Source organism: Narcine bancroftii, chromosome 12, assembly GCF_036971445.1.
Source record: "Narcine bancroftii isolate sNarBan1 chromosome 12, sNarBan1.hap1, whole genome shotgun sequence".
Lineage (NCBI taxonomy): Eukaryota > Metazoa > Chordata > Chondrichthyes > Torpediniformes > Narcinidae > Narcine > Narcine bancroftii.
In genome coordinates, this window is record NC_091480.1 from 78,198,774 (window position 1) to 78,211,712 (window position 12,939).

Consider the following 12,939-nt stretch of genomic DNA (forward strand, 5'->3'; position numbering starts at 1 on the left):
GTGGAGGACTTTATAGTATGGTAAGCTGGAGGGTCCAGCCCAGGTAATCGCTAGGTGTTTAAAGGGGCCAAAGGTCAGGTGTGCACTAATGGGTGGGTGGAGTCCAACCTTGATTGGCAGGTCCTGCGACTTCCGACTAGGTCCTCTCTGAAACCATCCCCGTCTATCCCCACAGCCTTCCTCCAGCCCCAAGATCCCCTGAGGTTTGGTGCCCCTGCAATCTTAACTTTACACATAACCTCTGATTTGATTGGGGAAGTGACCAGTGCCTGTGAACCTTGCTTCTGACATTCTGTTCCTAAAGCTTGCTGCTTTGGTCCTCCTTTGCCAAGCTCTTTTCAACCTGCCTCTTAGACCAACCCTTTGGGTGTTGACACTGGTGTGTCCTTCTGTGAATTAACCAAGTTTTATCTTCTTGAAATGCCATGGGAGTCTTTTACTTTATTGAAGGCACTACATAAATGTAGTGTCATCCACCATGACAGGAGGATCTGTATCATTTCCTTCAAGCAAATTAGACTGTGGGAATCACTTATTTAATTACATTTCTATTTTTCCCACAGCGATAAATCTGAATCAGTAAATGACAGTTCAGGCACAGGAAGTAAGTACATCTCCTCACTTTTTCTATTTTTATTTCAGTAATTTCATCCTCCCTAAATGTCCACCATGAAATCAGAAGGAGAAGGTGAAGGATCTCCGACTGGCTCTCCCACAGTATCCTCATTACACTGGCTCTCTCCCCTCTGTGTTCTCAGTATTGATGAAGGGTTCAGGCCTGAAACATTGACCGCTCTTTATCACCAACACTGCTTGACCCACTCAGTTCCTCCAGCAGATTTCTATTTTACTCACAGTCCTTGTATGTTCTTCCTTAAATAAGGAAACCAGGCCATAAATTTAGTGGTCTCACCAACGGCCTGCACAGTTTATTTTAGTTTTTTTTTTAATTTATACATACGGCGCGGTAACAGGCCCACGAGCCTGTTCCATCCAAATACTCCAATTAACGTACAACTCCTGTATGTTTTGGAGAATGGGAGGAAACTGGAGCACCCAGAGGAAATCCACACAGATGCAGCGAGAAGGTACAAACTCCATACAGACAGCGCTGGATTTGAACCTGGGTCGCTGGCACTGTAACAGCGTTACGCTAACCACTACACTCACCGTGATTCAGCAAAGTTTCCTTTCTTCTGTACACTGTTGTCTTCGCAGTAAAAGTCAATCTTCCCTTGGCTTTCCTGATGGCTTGATTTACCTGTATGTTTTTCCCTGTGTTTTATGTATCAGGTCCCTCTATACATCTGCATTCTGTAAGCTCACGCCATTCAGGAGGTAAACTGCTAGGGAATCGTACTGTATGTTGTAGTCTGATTAGCCCAATGAAATCTCATTCAGCATCAATTTGTTCCAAGGATTGTGAGCTGTGGACACCAAAGGTTTCTGAGTTGGATAGTTTTCAGCATGTGGTCACCCCTCACCTCTTTTCCAGTCTCTACCCCTGTGCTGCTGCTATGAAACACGAAAGTCTGCAGACACTGTGATTGTCAGCAATAATATCAATTTATCCGGTTTCCGTTAAACCACCCCCCCCTTCTTCCCCCAGCTCTATCTCCCTCTCTCTCTCACTTTTTCCACCTTATCATATAAAATTAACATCTTTTGTTAGTCTTCAGTCTTTATTCTGATGTCCTTCCTGTTCTTTGCTTATACTTTAAAGAAGGGCTCAGGCCCGAAACGTCAGTAATAAATCTTTACCCCCATGGATGCTGCAAGACCAGTTGAGTTCCTCCAACATTTCTGTGTGTTTTTACTGTTGCTCTGGACCCAGACAGCCACGTGACAGCACAGTACACCATGCAGAGCCCTTAGGATGAAATCTAGGCCATAAAATCACAGAAACAGATGCAGGAGTAGGCCCTTCTGTTCATTGAGTCTGGTCCACCATCCAATACAATCACGGTTAATCATGTAACCTCAGTACCCTATTCCTGCTTTCTCTCCCTTCAGCAATAAGGGCCACATCCTACTCCCTTTTGTCTGTACCTAACTAATGTCAAAAACATTCAGTGGTCGGGAGTTCCACATGTTCACAACTCTCTAAGTGAAGAAGTTTCTCCTCATCTCAGTCTCAAATGGCTTCCCCTGATCATCAGACTGTGACCCCTTGTTCTGGACATTCCCAACATTGGGGACATTCTTTCTGCATCTAACCCAATGGTTTTCAACCTTTTATTTTCACTCACATACCACCTTAAGTAATCCCTTAGTAACTGCAGAGCAGCTATTGGTGCTCTGTTGTTAGTAAGGGATTACTAAAGGCCATATGTGAGTGGAAATGAAAAGGTTGGGAACCACTGATCTAACCTGTCGAATCCTGTTCTATACGTCTAAATGAAATCCCTTCTCATTCTTCACAAACCCAATGAGTAGAACCCTGGTCTATCCAGTCTTTCTCAATCCATCAGTCCTGTTTAACCAGGGATCAGTCTGGTGGATCTTCACTGCATCCCCTCAATGGCAAGTCCATGCATGATGCCGTGTTTGAAAGGCGTTGTTGGCATCACTTGGAGATGCTGCTCTTCTCGCTATGCCTTGCTCTGGTCTCCACTCACCGTGTGCTTTCTCTCTCTCTCTGTCTATGGTCAGCTCTCAGCCCATCTGTGCACGGTGCTGTTCCCAGCTCAGCCACAGGCACCACCTCTGTCAGCCACCCCACTGCCATCACCAGGCTCCAGATGCAACTCCATCTCCATGATCTCCAGCAGAATGCCAGTGACCTCCGAACCCAACTCCAGCAGCTGCGGAAACTCCAGGTATCCGGTCGTGGCCCTGAGACCACTCTGAATCCCGTCTCGTGACTGAGGTGCTGTTGGGAGCGGCATGGTTGGCGTAGCAGTTAGCAGAGTGCCTTTACAGCACCAGCGATCGGGACTAGGGGTTCGAATCCCGCGCTGTCTGTAAGGAGTTTGTACGTTCTCCCTGTGTCTGCGTGGGTTTTCCCCAGGAGCTCCTGGTTTCTTCCCACCATTCAAAACGTACTGGGGATGTAGGTTAATTGGATGTAAATTGGGTGCACGGACCCGTGGGCCGAAATGGCCTGTTATCAGTACGTTTAAATTATTTTTTTAATTAATTTTTTTTTAATATATATTAAAAAAAAATTAAAAACACAACCAGGACTTGGTTGGAAATCCTGCCAAGAAACCCGAGAAGGGAAATTTAATTTTTAAAAATAAATTTAGATATGCAGCAAGGTTACAGGCCCTTTGGCCCAAGAGCCCGTGCCGCCCACTTACACCCAACTGACCTACAATCCCGGTACGTTTTGAATGGTGGGAGGAAATCAGAGCACCCGGGGAAAACCCACTCAGACACGGGGAGAACGTTCAAACTCCTTACAGACAGCCATAATGGCCTTTTGCTGAGTGGTATGCTAACTGCCCAAAGGGGGCACATTTTAAAAATAATTGTGTGGGAGTGAGAATTCCAATTGTAATTAATGCTGATGGTCTAGAACAGTGATTCTCAATCTTTTTTTTTCCACTCACTTATCTTTTTAAGCAATCTCTTACTAACCACAGAACACATCTGCCATAGGATGCCATTGGGGCTCTGTGGTTAGTAAGGGATTACGTAAGGTGGTATGTGAGTGGAAAGAAAAAGGTTGAGAACCACTAGTCTAGGAGCTACAGCAAAGGCTGGGATTTCATACCCATGCCCAACTGTTCACAAGACTCTGAGAGTGAGACAGTGCAAACCACTGCAAACCCTCAGAGGATGGTACTCCATCACTGCCTTGAGGGATGGAGTCTCAGTATTGAGATCCGACAGTCATGACGGGAGAGCAAATATATTCTGAATCAGGATGAGGCATGACTTAGACCAGTGGTTCTCAACCTTTTTCTTTCCACTCACCTACTACCTTATGTAATACCTTACTAATCATAGAGCAACTATTGGCATAGTCAAAAGAAAAGGTTGAGAACCACTGCTCTAGGTTATCTGTAGCAGCAGTGAAGGGCATTTACGAGGTTGTTGCCAGGTCTGGCAAACTGTATCAATGATGAAAGGTGGGATTGTTTTCTTTGAAACAGATTCGGCTGAGGAAAATCTTAATTGAGGTGTTTAAAATTATGAGATGTGTAAATAGGAAGGATCATAATCCTATATTGAAGGGCTCAAAAAAACAGCACACAGAGATTACAAGTAATTGGTCGAAGGATTGGATGGGAGCTGAGGAGAAATGTCTTCACCCGGAGGGTGTAGAGGGGACAGAGGTCTGGAAATCGCTGAGCCCTCCACACATTGAAACAGTTCTTGGATGTGAATGAAGAGGCATGACCTGCCATCTGCAGACCCCGTGCTGGAAGGAGGCACTAAGCAAGGACATCTTGTTCAAGCCGACCAGGTGGCCTTCTGCTCTGCAAGCGACAAGTCCTCCAGAGGACAGATCGGTGACTACACAGACTGTCTCAGGTGCCTGCTCCTGCAATGTACGACCAAGTTATCTTCAGTTGGCTTGGAGATTTCTTCCCACTCAATCTTTGCACCAGGTGCATGCGTACCTTCTGAGGATCTGCCACACCTTCCCAAAGGGAGCCCCATACCCAGTGGCAGGTGAAGCCCTGAGTGACACTGGGCCTTCTGAGAGGCAGTCCTGCACAAACACTCCGAGCCTTTTCAGTGGACATCCCCTGGCTAAGCCCACTGTGTGTGAATGTCTCCGATGTTCCTAAACATTCAACAGCTTTCAGAAATTAAACACTGATTTAAATTTTAAACGTTAACATTAAAATTAAAATGTCAAGCACCAACCAAGGAAATCCATCTCCCCGATATATACCTTCTGAAACCTGCCCATAATGTTCCTGACTCCTGGAGTCAGCATTCCACAGCATGGAAATAGGCCCTTCAGCCCATCTTGTTCATGCTGACCAAGCTGGTCCGATTTGCTTGTATTTGGCCCACATCCCTCCAACCTTTCCTATTAAACATAATTGTCCCTGCCTCTACCACTTCCTCTGGTAGCTCTTTCCACACACCCACCACCCTTTGTGTGAAGAAAAGGCCCCTTCAGGTCCCTTTTAAACCTTTCTCCTCTCATCTAAAATTCTAATTTTAGATCCCCTGATCCTGGGGACAAGACTATGACTATTTATCTTATCTGTGTCCTTTGTGATTTAAAAAAGAACCTCTTTAAGGACCCCACGCAGCCTCCTTCACCCTAGAGAAAAGTCCCAGTCATTCCTTATCATGTCCTGGTAACATTCTCATGAATATTTTCTGCACCCTTTCCAGCATGTTTTATCTTCCCTCTGGGAGAGCAGAACTGTGCCTGATACCATCGGACAACAATTTTTTTTCAAAATGTTTGCTTCCTGGAAAGAAATTGGGATTAAGATAGACAACTTCAAGCTGAACAAAATCAGAATCAGAACTTATTGTCATGAACAAGTCATGAAATTTGGTGTTATACGGCAGCCTCATAGAGCAAACATTCATATTATGAACTATCTTACAACAATAATAATGAAAATAAAAATAATAGAGCACGAAAAGTAAGGAATTGGTTCATTGATGATTCAGGAATCTGATGGCAGCGGGGAAGAAGCTGTCCTTGTGCCACTGAGTGGTCGTCTTTAGGCTCCTGTAGCTTTTCCCCCCGACGGTACAGAGTGAAGGGGGCATGGCCTGGGTGGTGGGGGTCTTTGAGGATAGAAGCTGCTTTTTAAAGGCACCGCCTCTTATAGATGTCACAAAGCTCATTTCAGATTTAATTAATTATGTTTTTAAATTTAGACATACAGCGCAGTTACAGGTCCTTTCGGCCCATGCCGCCTAATCGCACCCGATTGACTTACATTCTCCAGTACATTTTTGAGAGTGGGAGGAAACTGAAGCCCCCAGAGAAAACCCATGCAGTCACAGGGAGAGCGTACAAACTCCTTACAGACAGCACGTGATTTGGACTCTGGTCATGATCACTGGTGCTGTAGCAGTGATGTGCTAACTGCTAGGCCAACTGTTTCACCCTGATGTTTCTCCAGCTTCCTAGGTGATCCAGGTTTTCTGCATCACGTAGGAAAATGGAGAAACATAACATTAACTTTTATTGAATTTAGCATGTTTAATCGCATAATAATGCTGACACATTGCGTTAGTTCAACTGATTAAAAATGTTTTGCTGTTGATTTTCGTTTGTACTCAGCATCTGATGCCTCTCGTGTCAGAGTCCAACAATAATCATCCAGCATTGATGAATTCCAGTTGCCATAATCACAATGTCCTGGTGAAACCTTTCACCGTGTTCATCACTGACTGCACCAAGATCAGCTCAGGGAAGACATCCAAGTGCGAATGCAGAAAATTAATTTTCAATGACATGTTGCACTTCGTGGTTTTGAATGCTTGAAATAGACTTAAAATAGGAGAGGAAATCACAAAAATAGGTTATTTCTGAAAAACAGTACATGATAGGAAAGTTTTAAACTGATTTACATGATCAGCAGCCCCAACCCATAAAATGCACCCAAAAGTGTTCAGGAAGCAATATCTTAATTTTCCAGTGTTCTCCGAGTGTGTCTCACCCATGTCTTCTCTGGTACTCTTCCCCACAGCTGCAGAGCCAGGACACCATGAAGCACATGATGAAACGTTTGGAGTCAGAGATAAGCATCAGGGTGTCGGAAGCCCTGCGGAGGCAGGAAGACCCTCTGCATCGCCAGCGCGCTCTGGTGGAGGAGGAGAGGCAGAAGTACTTGAATGAGGAGGAAATGATTGTGCAGCAGCTGAAGTAAGTGTTCTCTTTGTCCCAAACCAAGACCACACCCAAACACAGCAATGTCGAGTTACTGGATGGAAAACAAAGGGGAAATAATCAGGTCATCGTTAGGTTGGGAGAAGGTACTGGTGCCCGAGCGCCAATACATATCACTGATCTGCACGAGGAGCCATATGTACTGTGTATCATTTAGCGTGATTTTATGAAGAGGTAGAGCTTCAGAGCAATGAAGGGAATGGATGAGGGGAACGGCATCTATGGAGAGAGAAAGCAGAAGCATTGAACTGCCACCTGGGTTTGAGTCAGGGCCTAATTCAATCTATCTCTCCATCTCCCTCTCTCTGCTTTTCTCTCCCACTCTCTTGGTCTCCCTCTCTCTCTGTCTTCCTCTCTCTCTTTCTGTCTCTGTCTCCCTCTCTGTCTCTCCCTCTGCCCCTCTCTCTCGCTTTGCTTCTCTCTCTGCCTCTCTCTCCCACTCTCTTGGTCTCCCTCTCTCTCTGTCTTCCTCTCCCTCTTTCTGTCTCTGTCTCCCTCTCTGTCTCTCCCTCTGCCCCTCTCTCTCGCTTTGCTTCTCTCTCTGCCTCTCTCTCCCACTCTCTTGGTCTCCCTCTCTCTCTGTCTTCCTCTCTCTCTTTCTGTCTCTGTCTCCCTCTCTGTCTCTCCCTCTGCCCCTCTCTCTCGCTTTGCTTCTCTCTCTGCCTCTCTCTCCCACTCTCTTGGTCTCCCTCTCTCTCTGTCTTCCTCTCTCTCTTTCTGTCTCTGTCTCCCTCTCTGTCTCTCCCTCTGCCCCTCTCTCTCGCTTTGCTTCTCTCTCTGCCTCTCTCTCCCACTCTCTTGGTCTCCCTCTCTCTCTGTCTTCCTCTCTCTCTTTCTGTCTCTGTCTCCCTCTCTGTCTCTCCCTCTGCCCCTCTTTCTCGCTTTGCTTCTCTCTCTGCCTCTCTCTCCCACTCTCTTGGTCTCCCTCTCTCTCTGTCTTCCTCTCTCTCTTTCTGTCTCTGTCTCCCTCTCTGTCTCTCCCTCTGCCCCTCTCTCTCGCTTTGCTTCTCTCTCTGCCTCTCTCTCCCACTCTCTTGGTCTCCCTCTCTCTCTGTCTTCCTCTCTCTCTTTCTGTCTCTGTCTCCCTCTCTGTCTCTCCCTCTGCCCCTCTCTCTCGCTTTGCTTCTCTCTCTGCCTCTCTCTCCCACTCTCTTGGTCTCCCTCTCTCTCTGTCTTCCTCTCTCTCTTTCTGTCTCTGTCTCCCTCTCTGTCTCTCCCTCTGCCCCTCTCTCTCGCTTTGCTTCTCTCTCTGCCTCTCTCTCCCACTCTCTTGGTCTCCCTCTCTCTCTGTCTTCCTCTCTCTCTTTCTGTCTCTGTCTCCCTCTCTGTCTCTCCCTCTGCCCCTCTCTCTCGCTTTGCTTCTCTCTCTGCCTCTCTCTCCCACTCTCTTGGTCTCCCTCTCCCTCTGCCCCTCTCTCTCGCTTTGCTTCTCTCTCTGCCTCTCTCTCCCACTCTCTTGGTCTCCCTCTCTCTCTGTCTTCCTCTCTCTCTTTCTGTCTCTGTCTCCCTCTCTGTCTCTCCCTCTGCCCCTCTCTCTCGCTTTGCTTCTCTCTCTGCCTCTCTCTCCCACTCTCTTGGTCTCCCTCTCTCTCTGTCTTCCTCTCTCTCTTTCTGTCTCTGTCTCCCTCTCTGTCTCTCCCTCTGCCCCTCTCTCTCGCTTTGCTTCTCTCTCTGCCTCTCTCTCCCACTCTCTTGGTCTCCCTCTCTCTCTGTCTTCCTCTCTCTCTTTCTGTCTCTGTCTCCCTCTCTGTCTCTCCCTCTGCCCCTCTCTCTCGCTTTGCTTCTCTCTCTGCCTCTCTCTCCCACTCTCTTGGTCTCCCTCTCCCTCTGCCCCTCTCTCTCGCTTTGCTTCTCTCTCTGCCTCTCTCTCCCACTCTCTTGGTCTCCCTCTCTCTCTGTCTTCCTCTCTCTCTTTCTGTCTCTGTCTCCCTCTCTGTCTCTCCCTCTGACCCTCTCTCTCGCTTTTCTTCTCTCTCTGCCTCTCTCTCCCACTCTCTTGGTCTCCCTCTCTCTCTGTCTTCCTCTCCCTCTTTCTGTCTCTGTCTCCCTCTCTGTCTCTCCCTCTGCCCCTCTCTCTCGCTTTGCTTCTCTCTCTGCCTCTCTCTCCCCCTTTCTGCCTCTCTCCTAACTTGCTGATTTTCTCCAGAATTTGCAGGTTTTCAGCTAATAATGTCAATGGCCTACGTCAGGTTTCCAAAACTGAATTTAAAATCTCATGCCGACCGATAGCATTGGAAACTTTATTCTCAGTGACAACCTCAGGTCAACTGGCCCAATGTCGATCGTCCAGTTTCCTATCAGCTCAGCCTCTTTATTTTACCCTATTCGACCTTGGTGACAACTCCCCTTGCCGCCTCTATCCACATCTATTCATTTGAATTGGTTCTGTTTTGGAAGGGGATGTTCAGTGCCAGGCAGTGACAGTACAGTTGACCCATGTGTTGGGAGGCTTCCTGCAGTGTCCAGATCTGCAGGCTGCTGAGGGAGGGTTTACTGCCCCCATCTGGCTGCAGCACGAAGGAACACATCCAGAAAGAGAATTAAATTTCTTTAGAGATTGTGGTTGCTGTAACCTAGATTTCAGATTATTGTCAGAGACCGTACACGACATCACATCACGACATCCCTGTAGATTCTATTCCTGCAGCCAAGGCATAATTGGTAGTGCAAAATCAACTGTACGCATCATTCACGTGAACAAATAAAGAAGAGTAAACAAGCAACTCTTAGCTCAGGCTTGATGGGTAGATTCTTCAGCGCAACTTTTGACAAAAGCAAGTTGTGTGAAAGGCTATTAAAGCAGCCTGCAATAGGCATAGGGTGTAGTGATGAGAACAGTGCCTTTACAGCACCAGCGATTGGGTCTAGGGTTCAAATCCCATGCTGTCTGTAAGGAGTTTGTACATTCTCTCAGTGTCTGTGTGAGATTTCCTCCCACCGTTTGGAACGTACCAGGTGTGTAGGTCAATTGGGTGTAAATTTGGCGGCACAGGCTCGTAGGTCAAAATGGCCTGTTGCCGTGCTGTATGTCTAAATTTTAAAAACTGTGCAATACAGAGAGGAAAAAAAATCAATAAAATGCACGAGTCTTTAAGTGAGTCCCTGATTGAATTTGTCGTTGAGGAGTCTGACTGTGGAGGGGTAGCAGCTGTTCCTGAACCTGGTGGTGCGAGTCTTGTGGCCCCTCTACCTCTTTCCTGATGGCTGCCGCGAGAACAGAGCGCGTGCTGGGTTGTGTGGATCTTTGTTGATTGCTGCTGCCCTCCGACAGCAGTGTTCCCTGTAGATGGTGGGGAGGGTTTTGCCTGTGATGTCCTGCGCTGTGTCCACTACTTTTGGGAGGGCTTTATGCTCAGGGGTATTGGTGTTCCCCCATACCAGACAATGATGCAGCTGATTAGCACACTTTCTGTGAAAATTAGCCAGGGTTTCTGATGTCATACCAAATGTCCGCAAACTCCTGAGGAAGTAGAGGCGCTGACATGCTTTCTTCACGATGCCATTGGTGTGTTGGGTCCAAGATCGATCCTCTGAGATAGTGACTCCCAGAACTTAAATTTGCTCACTCTCTCCACCTCTGATCCCCCAGTGATCACTGGATTGAACACCTCTGGCTTTTCCTTCCTGAAGTCAACAATCAGCTCCTGAGTTTTGGTGGCATTGAGTGCAAGGTTGATATTTGTGCAACATAGGTTTTCGATCTCCCTCCTGTGTGCTGACTCACCATGGTATCGTGGAATTGAGAGCAAAAAGAAACACTGCTAATGTAGTGACAAAGAGGGACACAGCGGATAAGACAGCATCCAAGGAGAGGAATGGTGAGTCATTGGTTTGGGTTCCTACCCTTTATTGATAAGGGGTCTCGACTCGATACATTGACCATTTCATCTTGGATGCTGCCTGCCCCACTGAACCCTCTCCAGCTTCTCTTTGTTCACTCGAGATTCCAGTGTCTGCAGTTTTTATGTTTCTCTACCAAACTGCTGGTGGAACTCAGGAGGTCAAACAGGATCTGTGGAGGGAAACAGACGGTCGACGGATGCTGCCTGGCTCACTGAGTTCCTCTGTCTTTTGTATTTCTCTACTCCCTTTCCTGTGACTCGAGGACATCGCAAAGTGCTTAATGGTGAACAAACTACTTCTGAAGTTCTGTAGGAAACACCGCAGCTGATCTGCACACAGGAAGATCCCACAAACAACAGTGAGATAATGACCATAAAGAACTTTAGATGCTGGAAACCGGAGCTAAAAGTAGAAAATGCTGGAAGCACTCAATAAATATGAAAAGAAAAGAGTGGCAGAGAGGATCACTGGAGCCTGCCGTCCACCTCCCCCGCCCCGTCATCGAAGTGATCTACCAGGATCATTGTTTGATGAGGGTACATGTAATTGTTGAAGAGTCCTACCACCCTGCACACAGCATTTTTTAGCTACTCCCGTCAGGAAAGAGATACAGGAGTATCAGAGCCCAGCACCACCAGGCTGAGGAACAGCTTCTTTCCACAGGCAGTGAGAATGCTGAATGACCAAAGGAACTGCTCACACTAACCACCTGAGACTCTCATATTCACAAAACAATATTTATTTGTATATATGAATACCTGTCCTGCATATGTATTGTTTGTCTGCATGTGTTGTTATGTCTGGTTGTGTATTTTACACTGAGGACCAAAGAACGCTGTTTCATCGGGTTGTACTTGTGCAATCAGATGACTACAGATAGACCCCAACTTGCGATGTCCCGACATATGATATTTCAAAGTTCCAAAAGTTCTTTCACCTAAATCTTGGCATTTTTCGCCAAAGTCTCATTTTTTTGGCAAAATCTTGCATTTTTTGGTGAATCTTGCATTTTTTTGGCGAAATCTCGCTTTTTTAAGTGAAATCTTGTGTTTTTCGGCAAATCTCTCTTTTTTTTGGCTAAATCTCGCATTTTTTTCATCCAATTTTAATTTCTGAAATTTTCAACTTATGATGCGAGTCCTGGAACTGATCCCAATTGTAAGTCGGGGTCTACCTGCATAAACTTGACAGGACTTGTGGAATGTGCTTTATTTTCAGTGTGGTAATAATGTGATCTTTTGGACTCGATGGCTTGTTCTCTGCCCATTGGTGTCAGGACTTCCATCTGCAATTGTAATTCTGCTTTCATCTCTCTGCTGACACTCCCTGATTTGTCGAGCATTTCCAAGAGATTCCTTTTAGTTTCATCCGCAGCCCAGAGTTTGCCGCCAGATTACATTCCTAAGTTTTCTCTCTCGTCAACATCCCTCATATTCTATTAAGCAGACATTGTAGCGATTGGGGTTTCCTCAGCCAATGGTTCTCAAACTTTTTTTTCCACTCAGATGCCACCTTAAGGAATCCATTACTAACCTCAGAGCACCTATAGGGAGTGGGGAAAAAATGGTTGAGAACCACTGACCTATGCAACACTGACATCAGCCAATCAAAGATGTTCCCTTTGTCTGATCCATTCCATTATCTTTCCTCCCTGCTACATAAAACAAATTTGTTCTTCGACTTTCCCAGTTCTGATGAAGGGTCATTGACCTAAAGCATACATTCTGTTTCTCTTTCCACAGATGCTGTATGACCCACTGAGTGTTTCTTGAATTGTGCATTTTTATCTGTCTTAATAGTGTCAGTTGAGGGACAAGTGTTTGCCCCAAGACAATGGAGAAAATTCAACTGAGAAAGAGTACCAAAGGTTCTTTATGCCCCCCCACTCCACATGAGCACAGACCTCGATTTAACCTTTCATTTACGAGGCATTAACAATGGTAGTGCTCCAGAGTGACAACTTGGTTTCTCCTCACAAGAAAAGTGCATGGATCCACAGCCATTCTTTTCTGAGAGGAGAGCTTTATCCACTTAGCCACAGCAAAAACAGCTTTTGGGACACTTTGGATTGGGGCTTTCTCCATTCAGCACCTCTATCTGTACTGACATTATTGCAAATTCCTTGTTGCTTTATTGACCTCTTCAAAGGGGTAAACAGACAACCAGGCTGGTGTCCTGATGGAGGAGCTCAGCATCAGTGGGAGAAAAGAAAGTTTCTGGCCAGAACCATCCAGGTCTGAGAGTTGGCTAATATAATATGGACAGGGTGGTAG

General features: G+C 46.3%; 1 protein-coding gene across 6 annotated transcripts in view; it reads left to right on the forward strand.

Moving 5' to 3' along the window:
- Positions 1-12,939, forward strand: part of LOC138747620 (SRC kinase signaling inhibitor 1-like) — a 227,458-nt gene that overhangs the window by 167,340 nt on the left and 47,179 nt on the right. For all 6 annotated transcript variants that reach the window (XR_011347581.1, XM_069907008.1, XM_069907005.1 and 3 more), the window contains 3 exons: positions 564-604; positions 2,653-2,819; positions 6,624-6,799. Coding sequence is in view for 5 of the 6 variants with exons in the window: in XM_069907008.1 (XP_069763109.1) it covers positions 564-604; positions 2,653-2,819; positions 6,624-6,799 (384 nt within the window). In the remaining variant the exon portion in view is untranslated. The remainder of the gene's footprint in view (positions 1-563; positions 605-2,652; positions 2,820-6,623; positions 6,800-12,939) is intronic.